Genomic DNA, 18,599 nt, shown 5'->3' with positions numbered 1-18,599 from the left:
CCACGCCCCCTAGCGCCTTTCCCCGTGAGCGGTGACGTCACGACGAGCTGCCCCGTGTTGGTTCCAGCTGACTCTCTGCCGCTCCATCGAGAGAGAGAGAGAAGAGAGAGAGAGAGAGAAGAGAGAGAGAGAGAGAGAGAGAGAGACGAAAATAACGTGTGTATTAGAGAGAGAGGGAGGGGGAGAGAGAGAGGAAGGGGGAGAGACAGAGGGAGGGGGAGAGAGAGAGGGAGTGAGCGACAAAGTGTGTGTGTGAGAGAGAGGAAAAACAAGAACCATCAGCTCCATCTATCTTGAGTCCTCATATTGTTGGATTATATTTTTTTCTTTTGCGGAGATTCTTTATTTTTCCCCCACTTCATTCTACACCTCTTCTTCTTTGGGCTTCATCATCCATTTATTTCAAAGTTTCCTTCCTCCATCATTATTGGGCTTTTTTACAATTTTTGTTTGCTCGAGGACTCGGAGGAGACAGTTGTGTGGGGTTCCATTCTAGAGCTGCACAAATCCTCTCTTTCCTTCATTTCCATGGACTACCGCTAGGCTGCTGTCATTGTGATTTCTTCAGGGGTTTATTGTTTTTTGGTTCGGTAAAAGGGGAAATATTTCTTGTTGCTTCGGCCGAAGAGAAGAGCCGAGCCCCCCCCACGACAAAACAAACACTGGGAAAACCGTTTCTCTTCAAATGAAAAAGCGCATTTCCCAGCCAGGATCCTGGATTTACTGCTTGGACCGAGGCTCGTATCTGCTTATAGATACTGTAGGTCTAAGTTTGTTTATCTCCCGCTGTGAGGAGTCCACAGAAGGAGGGGAGGAGGTGGTGGTGGCGGCGAGAGGAACTCCTGCTGCAGGCCCTCACAACATTATTATTACAGCCTCTGGCACAATGAATTAGATTCATGAAGAAATGATTCCTTTTTGGAGATAAATAGCCTCTCCTGTCCTGTCAGCTCTCGGTCTCCTCTTGAATTGTTGTCTTCATGGGGCGAGACGAGTCGCAGCAGTATTGGGAAGAGATTTGATGGAAAATTGTCGAGTTGAAGAGAACTAGCAGCAGAACGTGTGTAGGCGTCCTCTCCCCTCCACCTGTCCACACGCCGTCACTCAACTCCCATGACAGCGCGTCTGGTCTGTCAATCCTCCATGCTGTCGGATTAGGCCTTTGAGATTGTTTTGATTTCTCCTCCAACAACTTCAAGAAGAGTTTGCTTTGATCGAGGGGGATTTATTGATCCACCACCCTTCTCCCTCCCTCTCCTCCTCCTCTCCCCCCCGCGTGCCCGTAATGTCGAGACCCCTCACACAGCTCCTAGTACCACCTGATCTCCCGGCCGGGGCGGCCAGCCCGCAGTTTGGTACCAGCAACCCCCCCGGAGGCAGTGCCCCCAACGGCGGACACTTGACCTCCATGGCCAACCTCAAGTCTCTGCTCCAGCTGCCGATCAAAGCCGACCAGAGGAGCCCAAAAGACTGCTGTGAAATGAAAGGTGAGTGAGTTGCTAGTGCGTGTGGCGCGCGCGCGCACACACACACACACACACACACACACACACACACACACACACACACACACACACACACACACACACACACACACACACACACACTGTTTTCACTTCATTGACGTGTACGTCAATATCATAGCCTCTTCTCTGCCAATCTTGATACAGTAATTGTAAGATTATAGCTAGAGCTCAACAAATCAAGTCATCACACCAAGCAAGATAAATGGACCTAAAGCAAGCAGACATATCAGTTCATAGCCTGTTATTGATTTACAGAGTAATCATCATCTGACCACCAAACTAGGCTACTGAGATATTCCACATGGGTGTCATGTAGGACCGGGCTATATGGTGATGTTTTATTCAAATACCTGTTACCTTGTAGCAGTCATCCCCAATCTTTGTCCACCAATGACTGCCGCGTTAAGCGGTCAGATGGGTGGGCCGCGATTCCCGCGAACGATGTCAATGTTTTCAAGTGGAATCCTCTGATCCAAAAATCAAAATCAAATATTTGACAATATTTATTTTTTGATAAATAATCATCATTAGTATGATGATACAAAATATATGATCTTATTCTGTCTCACACACACACACACACACACACACACACACACACACACACACACACACACACACACACACACACACACACACGCACACCACAGTACACCACACTGCCACAGTACAGCACATGCAAGCTGGAAAATAAATTCCACCCTCTTGTGGCCATGGGCCACAACTGCACCCTTGATTCTCTCTCTCCCTCTCTTGTGCTTTGTGTGGGAACAGAATATGACAGTAAACACAGCTGACAGGCTCAACGTCATGGCAGGAGGCACACAGACGCCCCGCAGCCTCATTGTCAACACCTAGGAAGACATATTCTTTGTGCTTCTTTAACCATAGTTGATTCTTCTTCCTTTTCTATTTTTGTTTTGTTTGTGGGGGAGAGAGAGCTAGCTTGCTTTTGAATTAGTGTAGTTTGCCTGTGGCGGCTGCCTTTTTCTCCCTCCATGAAGCAGTTAAAATGCATCTCTCTCTCTCCCTCTCTCTCCCCAATGTCCCTGGCGAGCTTTGTTTGACGCCTTCATGTACACCCACTCTTTTTAGCGCATTGCTCTCTCTCTCCTCTTCTCGCTCGCTCACACTCTCTCCCTCACATTCTCTCACATGTCTAACTCTCTTTTCACCTCTCTCTCTCTCTCTCTCTCTCTCTCTCTCTCACTCTCCCTGTCATATTCATTAATCGCTCATCTGTCTCCTCATTCTCTCTCACTCTGCTGTTTCTCTCAGCTGATTTACATTTCTGAACCTCCATCATAATTCATCTGCTACATTCTGTCTACACCACCGCCTCCTCTCCTCTCCTGTATGTAGGCCAGTGGTTCTCAACGTGGGGTCCGCGGACCCACAGGGCTTCTTTATGTGGTTCTAGCGGGTCCCCAGCCAAAATGACTGATAACTTAGGAACCACATGGACCCTTGTGGGCTGTAGCCTAACTCAGAGTGTACTGTTGGGGTGTAGGGTCCATTTGGTTAAATTTGTTAAATTTGTTAAATTAACAGTCACTGGACTCACTGATGATACTACAGTGTAGATTGGGGTCCCAGAGAAACTGGGGGTCCTAAAATGGTTGAGAATCACTGCTGTAGCCATACAAATCCTCCCTTGTGGGGGTCCCTCCCTGGCACAAAACATTTTCAGAAGGGGCTGCGGCCAAATATATCAATTGGGGCGTCCTCCTTGGGTATGCAAAACTTTGAGAACTACTGATGTGGGCAGCTAGGCTATAGTGAGAGAATCAGATTGTGGTGGTAATGACTGTGGGCCCAGAGCTCCTGTCAGTTACAGTGTGACTGTGTGATCCATGTTTGTCACATCCATTAGACCCTGCCTCCATCCTTCTTAGTACATCTTCTCAACTCATCTATCTCTTTCTTTCTTTCTTTCTTTCTTTCTTTCTTTCTTTCTTTCTTTCTTTCTTTCTTTCTTTCTTTCTTTCTTTCTTTCAATCCCCCCCCCCAACCTCTCTCCTCTCCTCTAGTCCAGTGGTTCTCAACTAGTGGTCTGGGGACCACCAGTGGTTCTTGAGGGGGTTCCACGTGGTCCTCAGCTAAATGATGGAGAGTTGCTATTAAACCAAATGGACCCTTATAGATCTTTAACTCTTGAGAGTGTGAAATGAAACCATTTTATGCTCTGAAGAAATTATTGTTAGACATCTGCCTTTCTTAATTTACAAGAAATCTGTCATCTTTCCTATGGTACCACATCAATACAGCATGGAATTGTGGACAAAATGTTATTCAACAACAACAAAATATTCTAAATTTTGGGACTGAGGCTAAATCCCATCAAATGGTGGTCTGTGGCTCAAAATGCAGAATAAATAATGGACCTTTATAAAAAGGGTTGAGATCATAGAGTTATATACTGTATAATAGAGATGTCACCGGATTTCTTGCTCACCCAGCGCATGAGGCGTTCTTCCGGGTTGGAACCAGTGCATTCTGGGATATATATATCTATATATAATATAGATATATATTATATATATTATACTCTAAGGTGGAGATCCACTGCTCTAGTCTGTCCTGTCTCATCCTAACCCACTCTGATGCTCTCCATCACATTGTCCCACATCTTGGTCTTCTCCTCCTCTCATTGTCTCCACCAGGCCGAAGGCATGGGGAGAGAGTATGTTTTGCACTCCGTCCGTGTGTGTGGGTGCGTGTGTCCGTCCGTCCTTCCGTCCGTCCGTTACCAGCTAATCTCCGGCACTGTTGGCCCGTTCCATGCCAAACTTTGTACACACACACCCTGGATGCCAACGACGAAGCTCTGCCCCAAATATTCCTCAATGGCCTGTTATAGCGCCACCACGAGGCCGATTTAGGCAAAACACATTTCTGTAGATTACTCGTACACATTTTATCCATACATCACACAATTCGGTATACGCTATCTCCATAGTCATGTGATCAACACGGATCTGCATCATTTCCCATCTTCCATCCTGATTGGCTAAATTTGGCTTCCAAAGCTCACATGATTGGTCCGTTTTGAACAAAATGCCACAAATCACAAACACAGTGTGCAATTTCCGTGAAATTATACACGCACATTTCCACTAGGCCGACGACGAGTCGACGACATGCCACAAATTTCTTCCAAAATCAGCCTCACAGTGGCGCTATAACAGGGCAATTCCTGTTTTTACCTATAACTCGATCGATCTGTATACAACTTATGTATGCACACTCCCTAGAGGCCATGGAAAAACATTTTCCCTGCATCCCTCCACATCTGCCAGTTATAGCACCACCATGAGGCACACATTGTTTATGTTAGTCCCACAGATTTCATCCAAATCTCACACAAATCGGTACACATGATCTCTGTAGTCATGTGATCAACACAAGTTTGATTTCTCAGATTCTACACTGATTGGCTAAGATTTCCTTCCAAAGTTTTCAGGAGTGGCCCGTTTTGTACAAAATGCTGCACATGTCCTGCTCATCCAGAATTCTATCCTCAGAGATGCTATGAGTGATCTGGCTCTGCATTTCCTCAACAAAATGAAGAAAATTGTTGCAAAAAACAAACAAACAAAAAAACATAGTTTCAGCCATTGTGTGGTCTGTGGTGGCGCAGAAACACACTGCCCCCTCGCTGTGTTTTGGTTTGGTAGACCGGGATGTTTTTAGTCTACCAAAATAAACTGTGAAAACAGTGAGAGGGCTTTGGACCACTTTTACCGATGTTATTGTGAATGTCTGTGTAGCAGCTAACAATAGCCACAACACTATCGATGCGATCGACAACAACGGGAGGCCCGTCAAACACGGGGGCCCGTCAAACACATAACCTTTTTTTATAATTAGGCGGAATGATTGTCGTCGGCTAAACAGGCAGGGAACATTTTCGATGATGTGTCACTGTTGTGCAACACCGAGGATTGCGCAACAAGGCTGTAGAGCGATGCGACCGGTTTTAATATCACTAATTTGACGGAGATTAATCAATCTCTGTCTCGGGCACAGGACCGTACTAAGTACCATGAAGGACATCTACGTCATGGGCCCTTAAACTGTTAAGAACGGGTCACCTGTTATATGTCAGGTTTCACATGACAAAAAAATGTATGCCAGAAAGTGAAACACACATACAAAAACAGCCTTCTGTATATCGTCTCTGTCGGGTAGAAACCTCATTATGTCCAAAACTGATACTTTTTAGGTAGCATTCAAATTTAAAAATCGCAAATCAAAATTCGTTTCGAGCAGATTTGTTACATTTGATGCTTTTGTGTAACACGGTACTACGGTAGTATTATCAAGTAGGGTGTTAATTTATGAAAAAAAAAAAAAAGAATGTGGAGATAAGAGGTTTCTGCCCGACAGCAACGAAATGGAGGGTGTATCCGGCTGCTGTCTGTCTCTGTCTGTGCGTGCATGCCAGCGTGCCTGCCGGCGTGCATGTGTGTGTGTGTGTGTGTGTGTGTGTGTGTGTGTGTGTGTGTGTGTGTGTGTGTGTGTGTGTGTGTGTGTGTAAGGAGGGTGCTGAGCCGCCATGACTCCTCTCCAGATGTCAACACGTGTTTCCTCATGCATGGACAGGCTCACGCACCACATCTGTTTTTAGAGTTCTCAAATACAGCCCGAGCCCGACGGGACCCAACGGGTTCCGTGCCGGCAATTTATGCTATTAAACTGGTCGGTCTGGGCTCGATATTGTATGTAATAATTATGATCGGGCTTGGGTAGCAGCGCTCGGGTATCCAATCCCTCGGGTTGGTTCAGGTTGGGCCTGTTGAGAACTCAAATCTGTTTCTGTGTTTTCTGCTCCATCTCATGGACCCTCAACTTGAAATGTATTTGGCTGCTGACCCCCATCTGAAAATGTTTTGTATTTTGATAATTTTCAAAAAACTTTGTCACTTCGTGCCACGCTGATAGAGCTTGTACATAATATGCTATGTTTGAATAGCCAACGTATAAATAGATGAAGTGGTTAAAGTGATTGTGATGCTACATTAACTACTTTAGCTGTGGAGCCCAAAGACCCCTGGGGGTAGTGCCCGTACCCCACTTTGAGAACCAATGATGTAGTGTCTCATCTTGTCTCATACAGCAGTGGTTTTCAAAGTTGGGGTCTCGGGACCCCTATACACTTGGCTACACGTTGTGAGCTTGTAGATATGCTATTTTCAAAAGACCTTGAAAGAGATGTGGAATATAATATATTCCACGCTTCTTTCAAGGTCTTTAAAATGTTTCAATTATTATTTGAAACATTTTAATAGGACTGCTATCTCCATCCCTACCTGGTTTCCTTTATTCTCTGCAACCTTATAATCCTGTCCTCCGTGACATTTCATCTCTGGGCGGAAACCTCTTATCTCCATATTTCAACTTTTTGTGTGTGTGTTATTTTTTGTAAATTAACGCCCTACTTGATTACACTACGGCGTTACACAAAAACATCAAAAGTAGCAGATCCACAAGCTTGACACCTTTGCTGTTTTTGAATTTTAAGTTTTGCAGTTGCACATATGAGGTTTCCACCCGACATAGACGATATTATAATTCACATCCTCTCTTCTGTCGGTTCATAACTTCATTCTGAATTCATTCGTTTTTTTAATTATTATTTAATTGGGTCCTTATTATTCATTACACAGTTCATTCAATATGCTCTTTTCATTACACAAATAGAGAGAGAGAGAGAGAGAGAGAGAGAGAGAGAGAGAGAGAGAGAGAGAGAGAGAGAGAGAGAGAGAGAGAGAGAGAGAGAGAGAGAGAGAGAGAGAGAGAGAGAGAGAGAGAGAGAGAGAGAGAGAGAGAGAGAGAGAGAGAGGAGAGAGAGAGAGAGAGAGAGAGAGAGAGAGAGAGAGAGAGAGAGAGAGAGAGAGAGGAAAAAAAAACAGTACAGCTGAAGTGCCCAAAATATATACATCATGAAATATTTAAAAGCGGGGGAAATATGCTGTCCAATTAGTGCCTCTTCACGGTTTTATCTAGTAGCGATGAGCAAATAAATGTCAAGTACATGAGATTCATACTCTTATTCACTGGTTATTCAACATGAAATACCAACAAACCCATCAACATGAAAAAATACCAACAAATATCACAAAATACAGAGTACACACAGTGCCGTTAGAAAACTGCAGACTACTATGCTCAGTAAAATCCTTACTAGTATGAATGTATCCATTTGTACACTCAGGTGGTGTTAGTGATAAATAGCGTTATATTCCCATAGTAATTATTACTATTAGAGTGCTTGTTCAGCAACCGGGGTCTTCCCTTCCCATCTCTCCAGCTCTTTAGGATAACAGAACATATATTCTCAGGTCGGGATACCAGTTTGATCCAAACAGGAGAGAGAACTCATTACTCAAGTACATTGAAGCGATTAAACAAAAACAAAAATGTACAGACAAAATTGAAGCTGACAAATGGGTAGGCTACTCTCTCCTGATTGGATGAAATTGGCAGCCCACCTCGAAATGTATTTTCTGTTTACCAAAGACCCGAAGAGACGTGGAGAGACCCATCTTACTGAACAAACACTATAGCAATGATTCATATAATGATAATTAGCCTTGCCGATCCATGTGGCCAGTAGGGCAGAAACCTATCTCCTGTTTCTGTAGCGTGAGGCAGCTCGATGTACAAGTAGTACATCCCCTAGACATGACGCTATTATGTCGCTGGGACTTACCCCTAATCCAACCATTGATGCAGAGTGCCAAGCAGGGAGGTATTGGGTCCCACGTTTATAGTCTTTGGTATGCCGGGCCATTTTGTTTCATTATTGCCCATGCAGACAAATAAACAACTTTTGACAATCAACGTTTGACTGTTGCACATGCGGACAAACGAACACCATTTTCTGATTGATTGTTGCCCTGTGCAGACAAAGACATTAAGACCCACGACTCAGACGAGGACACCACGGGCACGGGCACTGCGCCCACGGCCGCCGGAGGCGTTGTGGTGGCCCCGGGCGCCACCACAACGGGGACGACGGGCCCGCTCCGCCCCGGCACCCAGTCGGCCTTCCTGGGCCCGCTGCTCTGGGAGAGGACCCTGCCGTGCGACGGAGGCCTGTTCCAGCTCCAGTACATGGACCTGGAGGAGTTCCTGACGGAGAACGGCATGGGCATGCACAGCGCCAGCGCCAGCTCCACCACCGCCCAGATCCCCTCGCAGGCGAGTCCCACACACTTCCATTGTTGCCGGGCAGAAACCTCTTATTATCTCCATATTCAAACTTTTTGTGTTTTGTTTTATTTATTTTAATCTGTAAATTAATGCCCTACTTGATCAAAAGTAGCAGATCCACAAGCTTGAAACTCATTTTGAGCCTGTAGATCCGTTACTTTTGCTATTTCTGAATTTGAACGCTGAAAAGTCACAGTTTTGGACATATGAGGTTTCCACCCGACAAGTCACAGAGATGATTTGTAAAGCAGAACCTTTAGGGTTGATATGCTGACTCTGAGCATGAATGCTCTTTTTCAGCCACACCTTGCACAATCACACAGGCACACACATTAAAACCTGGCCAGTACGACCACAGTCTTGAGGCCTTTTCAGACGCAGACGTTGTTGCCTGGATCAATGACAGGTCTGCTCCAGGTCTGCTCATGAGGGGTGAGACTTGCGTAGCGTAAAAAAAAACAACCTTAACACAATCCAGGACTAGTCAGTCGCGGACGACATGCGCGACAATTTCACGGGACCGCGCCCACAAAATTACGCTTGTGTTGTCACCCCTCAACTTCTCTGCGTCTAAAATATACGCACGGCTCTCATTGAAAATCAATTAATAGCCGCCTTTGTCGCTGCCCAACTGAAAGGGCCTTTAAACTGTTGGGCACCGAGCAGTTCGGGACGTTCCGCGCCTTGCTCAAGGGCACTTCATTACAGTTGTTGTGAAGACCCAGGAACCTTATCAAAAGCACAGGCACGACTGACAAGAATTAAAACAAGAATTTAGGCAAAGCCAGCAAGAGAGAAGGGGGGGGGGGGACGACTGAAGAGACAGAGATGGGTGGGGTGGTGTGAGAGTAGATGGGTAGGGGCTACATGTACGACAGAGGAAATCTAGGAGGAAATTACTTTTTTATTTGGAATAGAGTCACTTCGTTTAACAGTCTGCTTCTATAAACGAAAAGCACATAACGTTTGGTCAGACAACTGCTCGGTCTGGCACAGGTCCAAGATCCGTCCCCGTCCCCGTCCCCGTCCCCGTCCCCGCCACTGTTGGAGAGAGAGGAGAAATGAAATCAGGACGAACACCCCTCCCCTTTCCCTCTTTTTTGGGCCGTTTGTTTTTGTTATTAATCAGTTGACTGAGTTTGGAGGTTCTTTTACGTCATCATACTGGCACTGTTACACACATTCACACTTGGGAGCTGGCCGCTGTCCCTGACACCGCCACAGGTATTCCACTGTTCCACTGTGCTACTTTACTGAGAGGGACAGATGGGGGGATGCGAGGCATCGTAGCTGCTGCAGGTACAGTAGGTAGGTACCCCAGTGGCTTTGGGACACTGCCTCCATAACTGAGTCACAGGCTCACTCCACAAATCCAAGCCAATAGCAAGAGGGACCGGCATAAACAAAACAAAACAAAACACTCCTTCTGGGTCAGTCAGTCAGTCCCCCCCCCTCCCCCCATTCAAAAATTACAAAATGAGTATGGCTATGAAGCATCAACTCGACTGTGAAAATGTACTAATTTATTCAAAGAAAAAATAATAAAGGGCTGGCACCTATAAATCAACTATAATTCTCAGGTGCAGAAATGACCTAAAGACTACTTCTCTCTACACGTGCAGCCTCCCCCCCACTGGAGCACATAATCAGTGTCACGTCGTGTTGCATTAGAACTTTTTCTTTTTGTAGGAGTGCATTGTCAGTGCATTGTGTGTATGCATTGTCAGTTCTCACTAGTTCCATCAACCAAACTGAATGATAACTCACTGATCACAACTGTCACACAATTGAATAAATCTCTGGAATGTTTTTGACGGAGCCGAGTGTGATGTGTGCTTCAGTGGGGACAGAGATTCCTTACTGTGGTTTCCATCGCTACGTGAACCACCGCAAAATTAATGAGATTTTCTCCAGAAATGTATCAAAATATGACTTAGTATCACAAACAACAATAAAGTCACCTCCCTGACAGAATCCCCTGACTCATTTTATTTCTTATTTCTGGAACAGTTCTTAAAAAACGTCTACTCCCGTGAAAGATTTTGTGCCGGAGACCCCCATAAGAGACGATTTGTGTTGGTAAATATTTTCAACCATTTTCAAAATTACATTTCAGCATAAAAGTATATAAAATAGGTGATAAAACAAAGCTGTTCCACATCTTGCTGGGGGCCCCCTCGAGGATACCGTGGGGGTCCCCGGACCCCACATTGAGATGAATCCGGTCTAACGCCTCCTCTCCTCTTCCCCCACTCCTCCTCACAGAGCTCCCAGTCGGCGGTGCCCAACCAGAGCTCCCAGTGTCCTCCGTCCTCCCCTCCTCCCTGCTCCTCGTCCTCCTCATCCATCTCCTCCTCCTCCTCGTCCTCCTCCCTGATCGGACTGGAGACGGTGCAGCCGCAGCAGCAAGGCATGCTGGGAGGGCCTGAGTGTCTACGCGGTGAGTGAACTGGTCTCTGCGTGTGTGTGTTTGTGTGTGTGTGTGTGTGTGTGTGTGTGTGTATGTGTGTGTGTGTGTGTGTGTGTACACACGCGCATGCTCATATTATAAGACTTTTGAGGGCCAAAAGTATAGTGTGTGCTGTGTATATATATATACAGTGTGTATATATATATATATATATATATATATATATATATATAGTAGATTTTGAGAAATGACTCATTGTGAGGACAAATCTTCCTGGTCCTCACAAAATAAATGGCTGTTCTATTGTAAGTTAAGTGCCCTGCTGACCACGATTTATGTGAGCAGCCACACTGACAAACGATGCGTTCTGTAAACAGTGGCACCAAACACGCAGCACAGTCCAGCTGTGCAATAGGATATATGGTTAATCTGACTCTGGTTATTAATTATGGCTTCATAATAGTCTGCTCATCTCCGTTACTAACAAAACGTTATGGAGGTGACCCGGGTGACAAATTGCGTCCCAGATGTCCGATGTATTTTGAATGGTTGTCTATCGTTCATATATAGAAGTGTGTCTGTCTGTGTTTTCACGGTTCAAGTGTTCTTTATTGTTACATCATCTGTACGGGTACATATAAGAGTACAATTATTTTGTTCTGGACACCTCCGATATTGTAGCAGTAATAATAATAATTATATACATATACATATACATTTCATCCAAATTCAACTTGGTCCAAAACGGCCTAAACCTCAGGTCAAATGCTTGGCTGCGGTGTGTAGTACCAGCATTCAAATCCGAGGGGGGTAAAAAATGTCTTGCCTTTTTTGGCCCCTGGTCGTGGAATGATCTACAGTCCAGACTAAAATTGGCTTTGAAAGTTCCCTTGAGAAGTTTCAAAAGGATCATCTTTGATGTACAGTCCAACACCTGCACATGTTTGGATATGTACTAGCCTATGTTCATGCCTATTTATTTATTATTTATTGGTTCAGATCGTGTAGATTGTGTATATGGTGTATTTTGCCCTGCTACTAAATAGTAGGACTGGGGACTTTTTGTATTTATTCATAGGTACTGTAAGATGTATTCTGGATGTTGTATTTGCTGGTCCAAAATGTAACATTGACGATGTGGTATTGAAGTGTAATTTTATTTCTGCCTCTTGGCCAGTTCCCACTTGTAAAAGAGACGCAGTCTCAATGTGTTTTTACTGGTTAAATACAGGTTAAATAAAAAATAAATAATAATAATAATAATACACATACTGTATATATAATACAACAAATCAAGGGAATAAAAAATGAAGTACAGAAGCAGTATATATCGAGACAGTTTGGTGCTGTGTGCAACGTTCTTACTACCTGAGATCTAAACTTCCATCCATGCCAGTGTCATTGGCACGGGTGGGCGGCTGTGACTCAGGAGGTAGAGCAGGTCGTCCAATGATCCCTGGGTCGGCGGTTCGAATCCCGGCTCTTCCTGTCCACATGTCGAAGTGTCCTTGGGCAAGACTCTGAACCCTACATTGCCTCCAATGAGTTAGTAGTCGGTGTGGACTTGCCACCATTGGTGTGTAGATGTGGGAAGTGAGGACGCTGGCATCGACTGTTCGCCGCTTCACCTCCCAATGTATGAATGAATGAACCATTGTAAAGCGCTTTGAGCACTTGGAAAAGTGCTATAAAAATGCAATGCATTGCCTCAGATAACAGGCTACTCTCCCCAGATTTGTAATCATTGTAGAACTGTTGTTCGTATCAAAGGTTCAAAAGGTTACTTCTGAATAGCTGAAGTATAAAATGGGGTTAAGGAAGTGGTTAGAATGATTGTGAGGATACATCATTTTCTTTGCAACCCATTCAAGGACCTCCCAGGGGGTCCCCGGAAACCCACATTGAGAACCACTGCTGTATCAAAAAGTCCTCAGATTCAGCCACAGCCACCTTTGCTCCTGATAAGAAATGCCGTAATCATGCATGAAATGTACACATGAAGATGAATGGAAGAGGCCGATCATTGCTGAGGTTTACAGTGGAACAGTAAAATCCTCATGCTAGCTCTGATAGCGTGGGTTCCATTTTAAACCAATGTGTTTGGCATCACAGAATTCCAACGTGACACCATGGCTAATTTCAGAGTTATGTTTAACAGGAGGGGTAAAAAAGAGAAAAGATGTGTAAAATGGAATTGTCGAACCGCTGTTACAAAGATGCTGTTTTACACCAGAGAGAGAGAGAGAGAGAGAGAGAGAGAGAGATGCATATAGAGGGAAGGGACACGTTCCACACAGAGACAGACAAAGGAATAACTCGCAGTCCATTTTTAGGATTCTAAGAATCTCTACTGGAACATTGTGTATTTCTTTCTCTCCCCGTGTGTTCTTTTCTTATTGTGAATCATAAGCGGCGAGCCAGTTTTACCTGCCGGCTCATAACGTGCCGTGTCAACGACACGTTGTGAGCTTGTAGCTCGGCTATTTTCCTGGGCCGTGTGACACCGCCGTGCGACGCAGCATAAATTAGGCCTTTTTTTACGCCGTGAAGAAAGCGGCGGCCCACTGCCTGCCTGCCTGGCCAGCTGAACAGCTGGAGAGTGGCGACACTGTGCTGTTTGCAAAATGTTCTTCAACATAGTTCTCTGTGCTGCTCTGCTTCATGGAGGGAAAATAAGGTGGAAGGGGGGGCGATGTGAAAATCAAATGTCATGATTACTGTGGCAAAAGTAATTGCGATTTACGATATTATCGCGATAATCAAAATATAAACAATACAATGCCATTTTTGTTTAACCACTTGAACCTCCAGCATCCCTATTCTGGAGGACGACGTTCGCCAAAAATAGCTGATCTACAAGCTCACAGATCGGCTATTTATGGCGAATCCATTTGTGTAGAGTGAAATGGGAGCGTACCAAATGCACTCTTTACAGGTCTGTTTTATCAAGTGCAGAGGGTTTAAGTAGTACTGAATTTGCAGCTCAACAAAAGCTAATTCCAAGCCAATTCCAACTAAAATCTCTGATTCTCTGCGATACGATTACGGTATTGTTATTCATATTGTTTTCATCCTGATACACGATAATAACGATTATCGTCCCATCCCTAGTGGTCAGTACACTGTGTGTGCGTGTGTGCGTGCGTGCGTGTGTGCGTGCGTGCGTGCGTGCGTGCGTGCATGCGTGCGTGCGTGCGTGCGTGCTTGACTCCACAAATGTATAGTAGAATTTAAGAAATAAGACGTTGTTTGTCAGTTACCGTTTTCCCTGATCCTCACTGGAGAAATAGTTGTTTTACGGTTACAATAAAATGTGGCGTAGAATTAGGAAAAGCTTGATGCTGCCGTGAGGATTAGGTATGGGTGTATGGGGGCGACTGGCTCAAGAGGTAGAGCAGGTCGTCCAATGATCCATGGGTCGGCGGTTCGAATCCCGGCTCCTCCTGTCTACATGTCGAAGTGTCCTTGGGCAAGACACTGAACCCCAAATTGCTCCCGATGTGCTGGTTGGTACCTTGCATGGCTTCCGCTGCAATCGGTGTATGAATGTGTGTGTGAATGGGTGAATGTAATGCACAATCTATGTAAAGCGCCTTGGATAAAGGCGCTATATAAATGCACCATTTACCATTTATTTATTTAGAGGTTAGGTTAGGCTTTGGGCCTGGAGTTAACCACTTGAACCCCAGCTTTCGCAGGAAAATGGCAGAATGACAAGCTCGCAGCACGTGAGCTTGTCGATTTACACCGAAAAGCTTTACCCACAATGAGAGAAAACGGAAAATATACGAGTGCAGAGCCCTGGGGAACTCCGGTCAACCATACTGGGTTTTAACTGTGTGCAACAGCACACCGAAAATAGTATATATTTGTATGCATCCATTAAATCACCGTGCATGCGTGCGTGTGTGCATTTGCATGGAAGCTAATCTGTTTTTGTGAGGATTTGTATGCGTTTGTGCAGACGTACATGTGTGCACTTAGATGCATGCATACCTATGTGCGCACTGTGCATGCAGTTCTTTGGTGTCTTGTGTGTACATGCGCACACACCATTATGTCAGTCTGTATGCTTTTATTTGCACATGCATGTCTGTCTGTATATCGATGCATGCATTATTAGTGTATGCCTGTGCACTTGTGCAAGTGTGTATTTGTGTGTGTGTGTGTGTGTGTGTGTGTGTGTGTGTGTGTGTGTGTGTGTGTGTGTGTGTGTGTGTGTGTGTGTGTGTGTGTGTGTGTGTGTGTGTGTGTGTGTGTGTGTGTGTGTGTGTGTGTCATGTCACTCAGTAGATGACTGTGCATGCATATTTGTGTATGTGCAGTACAGTCTGTGTGAATGCTTGCATGCAATTATGTAGGGCTATACATGTGTGCGGGCACGAGTATGAGTGTCTGTGTTTGAAAGTATTTGCACAACCGTGTGTGTGCTCTGGTGCATGTGCTATTTGTATTCGTATGCCTTCCCAAAAGCGTGTGTGTGTGTGCGTGCGTGAGTACGTGCGCTATTCTGAATTCTAAACACGTGACTGAAGGCCAGCTGAACGTGATGCATGCATCCAGCCAGAAATGCGGCTGGCAGTGTTTCGGTAGCTGTAGTGTTAACTACAAATATTACCATTGCTAGCATCAGGCTGATGCTACTGTAGCAATGGAGGGGGGAGGGACAGACAGACAGACAGACAGACAGACAGACAGACAGACAGACAGACAGACAGACAGAGTAAGTAATTACTGAAATTGCATGTACAACTGACTGGCCATGGTACGATTGCCTATAGATATACTGTCACAGATAGCATGAACATAAATGAGAGAATGAGTGCAACAACAACAGATCCTGATAGAAACATGAGAGGCTAAAATAGAAGTGCAGGTCAATGGGACTTAGTTTTTAAAAATAGCACGTATCCACTCACGCGTCCACTGAATAAATAAATCCACTGTGAGTATCCGTCCACGCACCTGCTTTATTTTACACGCTGTGTGAGGGACGCATGAAACAACACGTAGGTTTTTAATCTGTTTGTTGAGATATATATATAAAAAAAGAAAACTGTGCTTCCTGATTATTAAGTTAATCGGTAGAATCACAGCTAATACGATAATGCCTGACTCGATCATATCGTTTCTGTATGTGTCCAAAACTTTTCAGGATTAAAAAATGGCAAAAGTGGCAGATCTACAAGCTCAGAATGTGTCAACGTTTCGATCTTGTAGATCTGCTACTTTTGATGCTTTTGTGTGACGCTGTAGCAGGATCCAGTGGGGCGTTAATTTACGAAAAAACACAAATATGGTGATAAGAGGTTTCTGCCCAGCGACAGCAGCCCTGCTGACAGACATGCTGTCAGTACCACAACAGTACATAATGCACAGTGTGAAGCCTGAGAAGGCACTGAGGTAAACACACCTTTTTTCCGGATCCACATTGTATCCTCTCTGAGTTAAATGAGACCCTGAGGATTTTACTGTGTAGATACCTGCATTTGCATGCCTCGCATATCGCCTCTAATCTGTGGCGCTGATAACTACTGATCCAGACCAGATGAACTCTCTGACCCGCAGATTGACGAAAAGCTTGAGTGACTCAACAATCGATGGTGCCGAGGATGCTTATCTAAATAATTGGCAAAACTCGAACTAACTTTTAATGAATATCGTTGCTCAAAAGTAGCAGATATACAAGCTCGAAACACGGCGTGAACTATTTGAATCTTGAAAAGTAAAAGTTTTGGACATGCAAGGTTTCAACCCGACAGACGATATAGAAAATAATAATGATTTACAACTACATGGTTATTTTTCTTTAAAACGTCGCAAAATGTGTTTTCATCGTGACACAGATGAATAGTAATTTAAAGTATTATACTGCATTAGTTCCATTGATCCAAGTGAGGAAATCAGTCGATGGATCATTAAATGCACACGGCCTGCCCACCTATCTGACCACTTAACAGCCCGTGGTCAGCTTTAAAGAAGTGGGCCTTGTGCACCACAAAAAGGTTGAGAACCACTGATCTAAACTACAGTAGACCTAGTATCCAATGTAATTCATTTGTTATAATACATCAATCTGGAAACACATCGGCCAAAAATAGGAAAAACAGCGCCCTCTGCTGTTTGTTTCCTTTGAATTTGCCTCTGGAGGCGGGGCGCCAATAGACTGGATGACAGGATGTTGGCCCGTTCAGTCCGCCCTCAGCACTCCTCTTCCTGTGGGGCGCCCATGTTTTCATTCCCTCTGTCAACAATGTACACGCGTTCTGAGTGCCCCGGCCGACAGATTCAGCAGCGCAGCTCGGAATCTGTTCTTGATAGATTAATAATTGGATGGTTTATTTTCTGCTATAAGATTTTTTTGAGTGGTTAATGCAGGAGAGTTAAGGCTCATACATTTTCAGTGGTTAGGTGACCACCGAACTACAACATGACGTCACGAGCCGCGGTGAAGAGCAAACCACCGCCACCGCTCCAGCCCTTCTCTCTGTTTTTACTCACCACCAATCAACGTTATTTCAGCTCCGGTGGTCAGCTCACCACCGGAGTGGTGGTCACCTCACCACCGAAAATCTATGAATAGGCCTTTAGGCAGACCATGGTTTGTTTCTTTGATCCGCACCAGAGTTTGTATGCACGTTCACACCAGCCGAACCAAAGGGGTAAGCGGAACCATGGTCCATTTGAAACGTTTTTAAACCAAACAGTCCTGGTGTGAATGCGCCCTAAAATCTCATTGTTTCACCTGTCGACAAGCGTGCAGGCAGCAAAAGAAACAAATCAAAACATTGGCGTCGCATGCAGCGACAGTGCAGTGCGTGCATTACACAGCGAGGCGGTGGACACAGGTGGAACTCGTTGTGTGTGTGCGTGCAAATTTCAAACATGCAGGAAATCCAGAGTGTGCGTGCGATTTTGCTGAAACATGCAAATGAACGCATGGCCCCGCTGCCTCAGATCCGCTGCCATAAATAACACTCACATGCACACATTAGCACTCGTCCTACGAGCAGCCACCAAGCGATGTGAGGCGAGGTGAAATGTGTGGTGCGATTAGAAATTGTGATTCGCCTCGTGTTAACCACTCGCGTCCCAGTTCTGGGGGGAGGAGATGCATTTTCCCAAATAAATAGTCAATCTACAAGCTCACAGTGCTTGAGGCGGGGAAAAAGAGCCCAGTTTACTGAGTACATACAGTAAAGTGGTTCTCAACCAGTGGTCCTGGGACCACCAGTGGCCCTTGAGGGGCTTCCAGGTGGTCCCCAGCTAAATGATGGAGAGTTGGTAACCAAATGGACCCTTATAGATCACTGCACACCCGGGTTAGTTTGGTTTCAGTTTAGACTCTCAAGAGTTACATTTTTGTTAAACATCAGCATTATTTATTTTATTTATTTTAGAAATCTACACAATTGAATAATGTAGAATAATTGTTATTTTGATCA

The 18,599-nt window shown here is 44.9% G+C and overlaps 1 protein-coding gene across 2 annotated transcripts in view; it reads left to right on the top strand.

Annotated features, from left to right (window-relative positions):
- The first annotated feature begins 223 nt into the window (after nt 1–223).
- Nucleotides 224–18,599, top strand: part of dbpa (D site albumin promoter binding protein a) — a 34,180-nt gene continuing 15,804 nt past the window's right edge. Inside the window, exons 1-4 of one of the 2 annotated variants that reach the window (XM_079522345.1) lie at nt 224–1,487; nt 8,437–8,732; nt 10,755–10,823; nt 11,010–11,184. In XM_079522345.1, the coding sequence (XP_079378471.1) occupies nt 1,286–1,487; nt 8,437–8,732; nt 10,755–10,823; nt 11,010–11,184 (742 nt within the window). In that variant the 5' untranslated portion in view covers nt 224–1,285. The remainder of the gene's footprint in view (nt 1,488–8,436; nt 8,733–10,754; nt 10,824–11,009; nt 11,185–18,599) is intronic. The other variant, XM_079522346.1, reaches the window with a different exon arrangement.

The sequence above is a fragment of the Electrona antarctica genome (assembly GCF_951216825.1).
Source record: "Electrona antarctica genome assembly, chromosome: 15".
Taxonomy (NCBI): Eukaryota; Metazoa; Chordata; class Actinopteri; order Myctophiformes; family Myctophidae; genus Electrona; species Electrona antarctica.
Note: the sequence above shows the minus strand (reverse complement) of the source record. Positions and strands in the feature narration are given on the sequence as shown.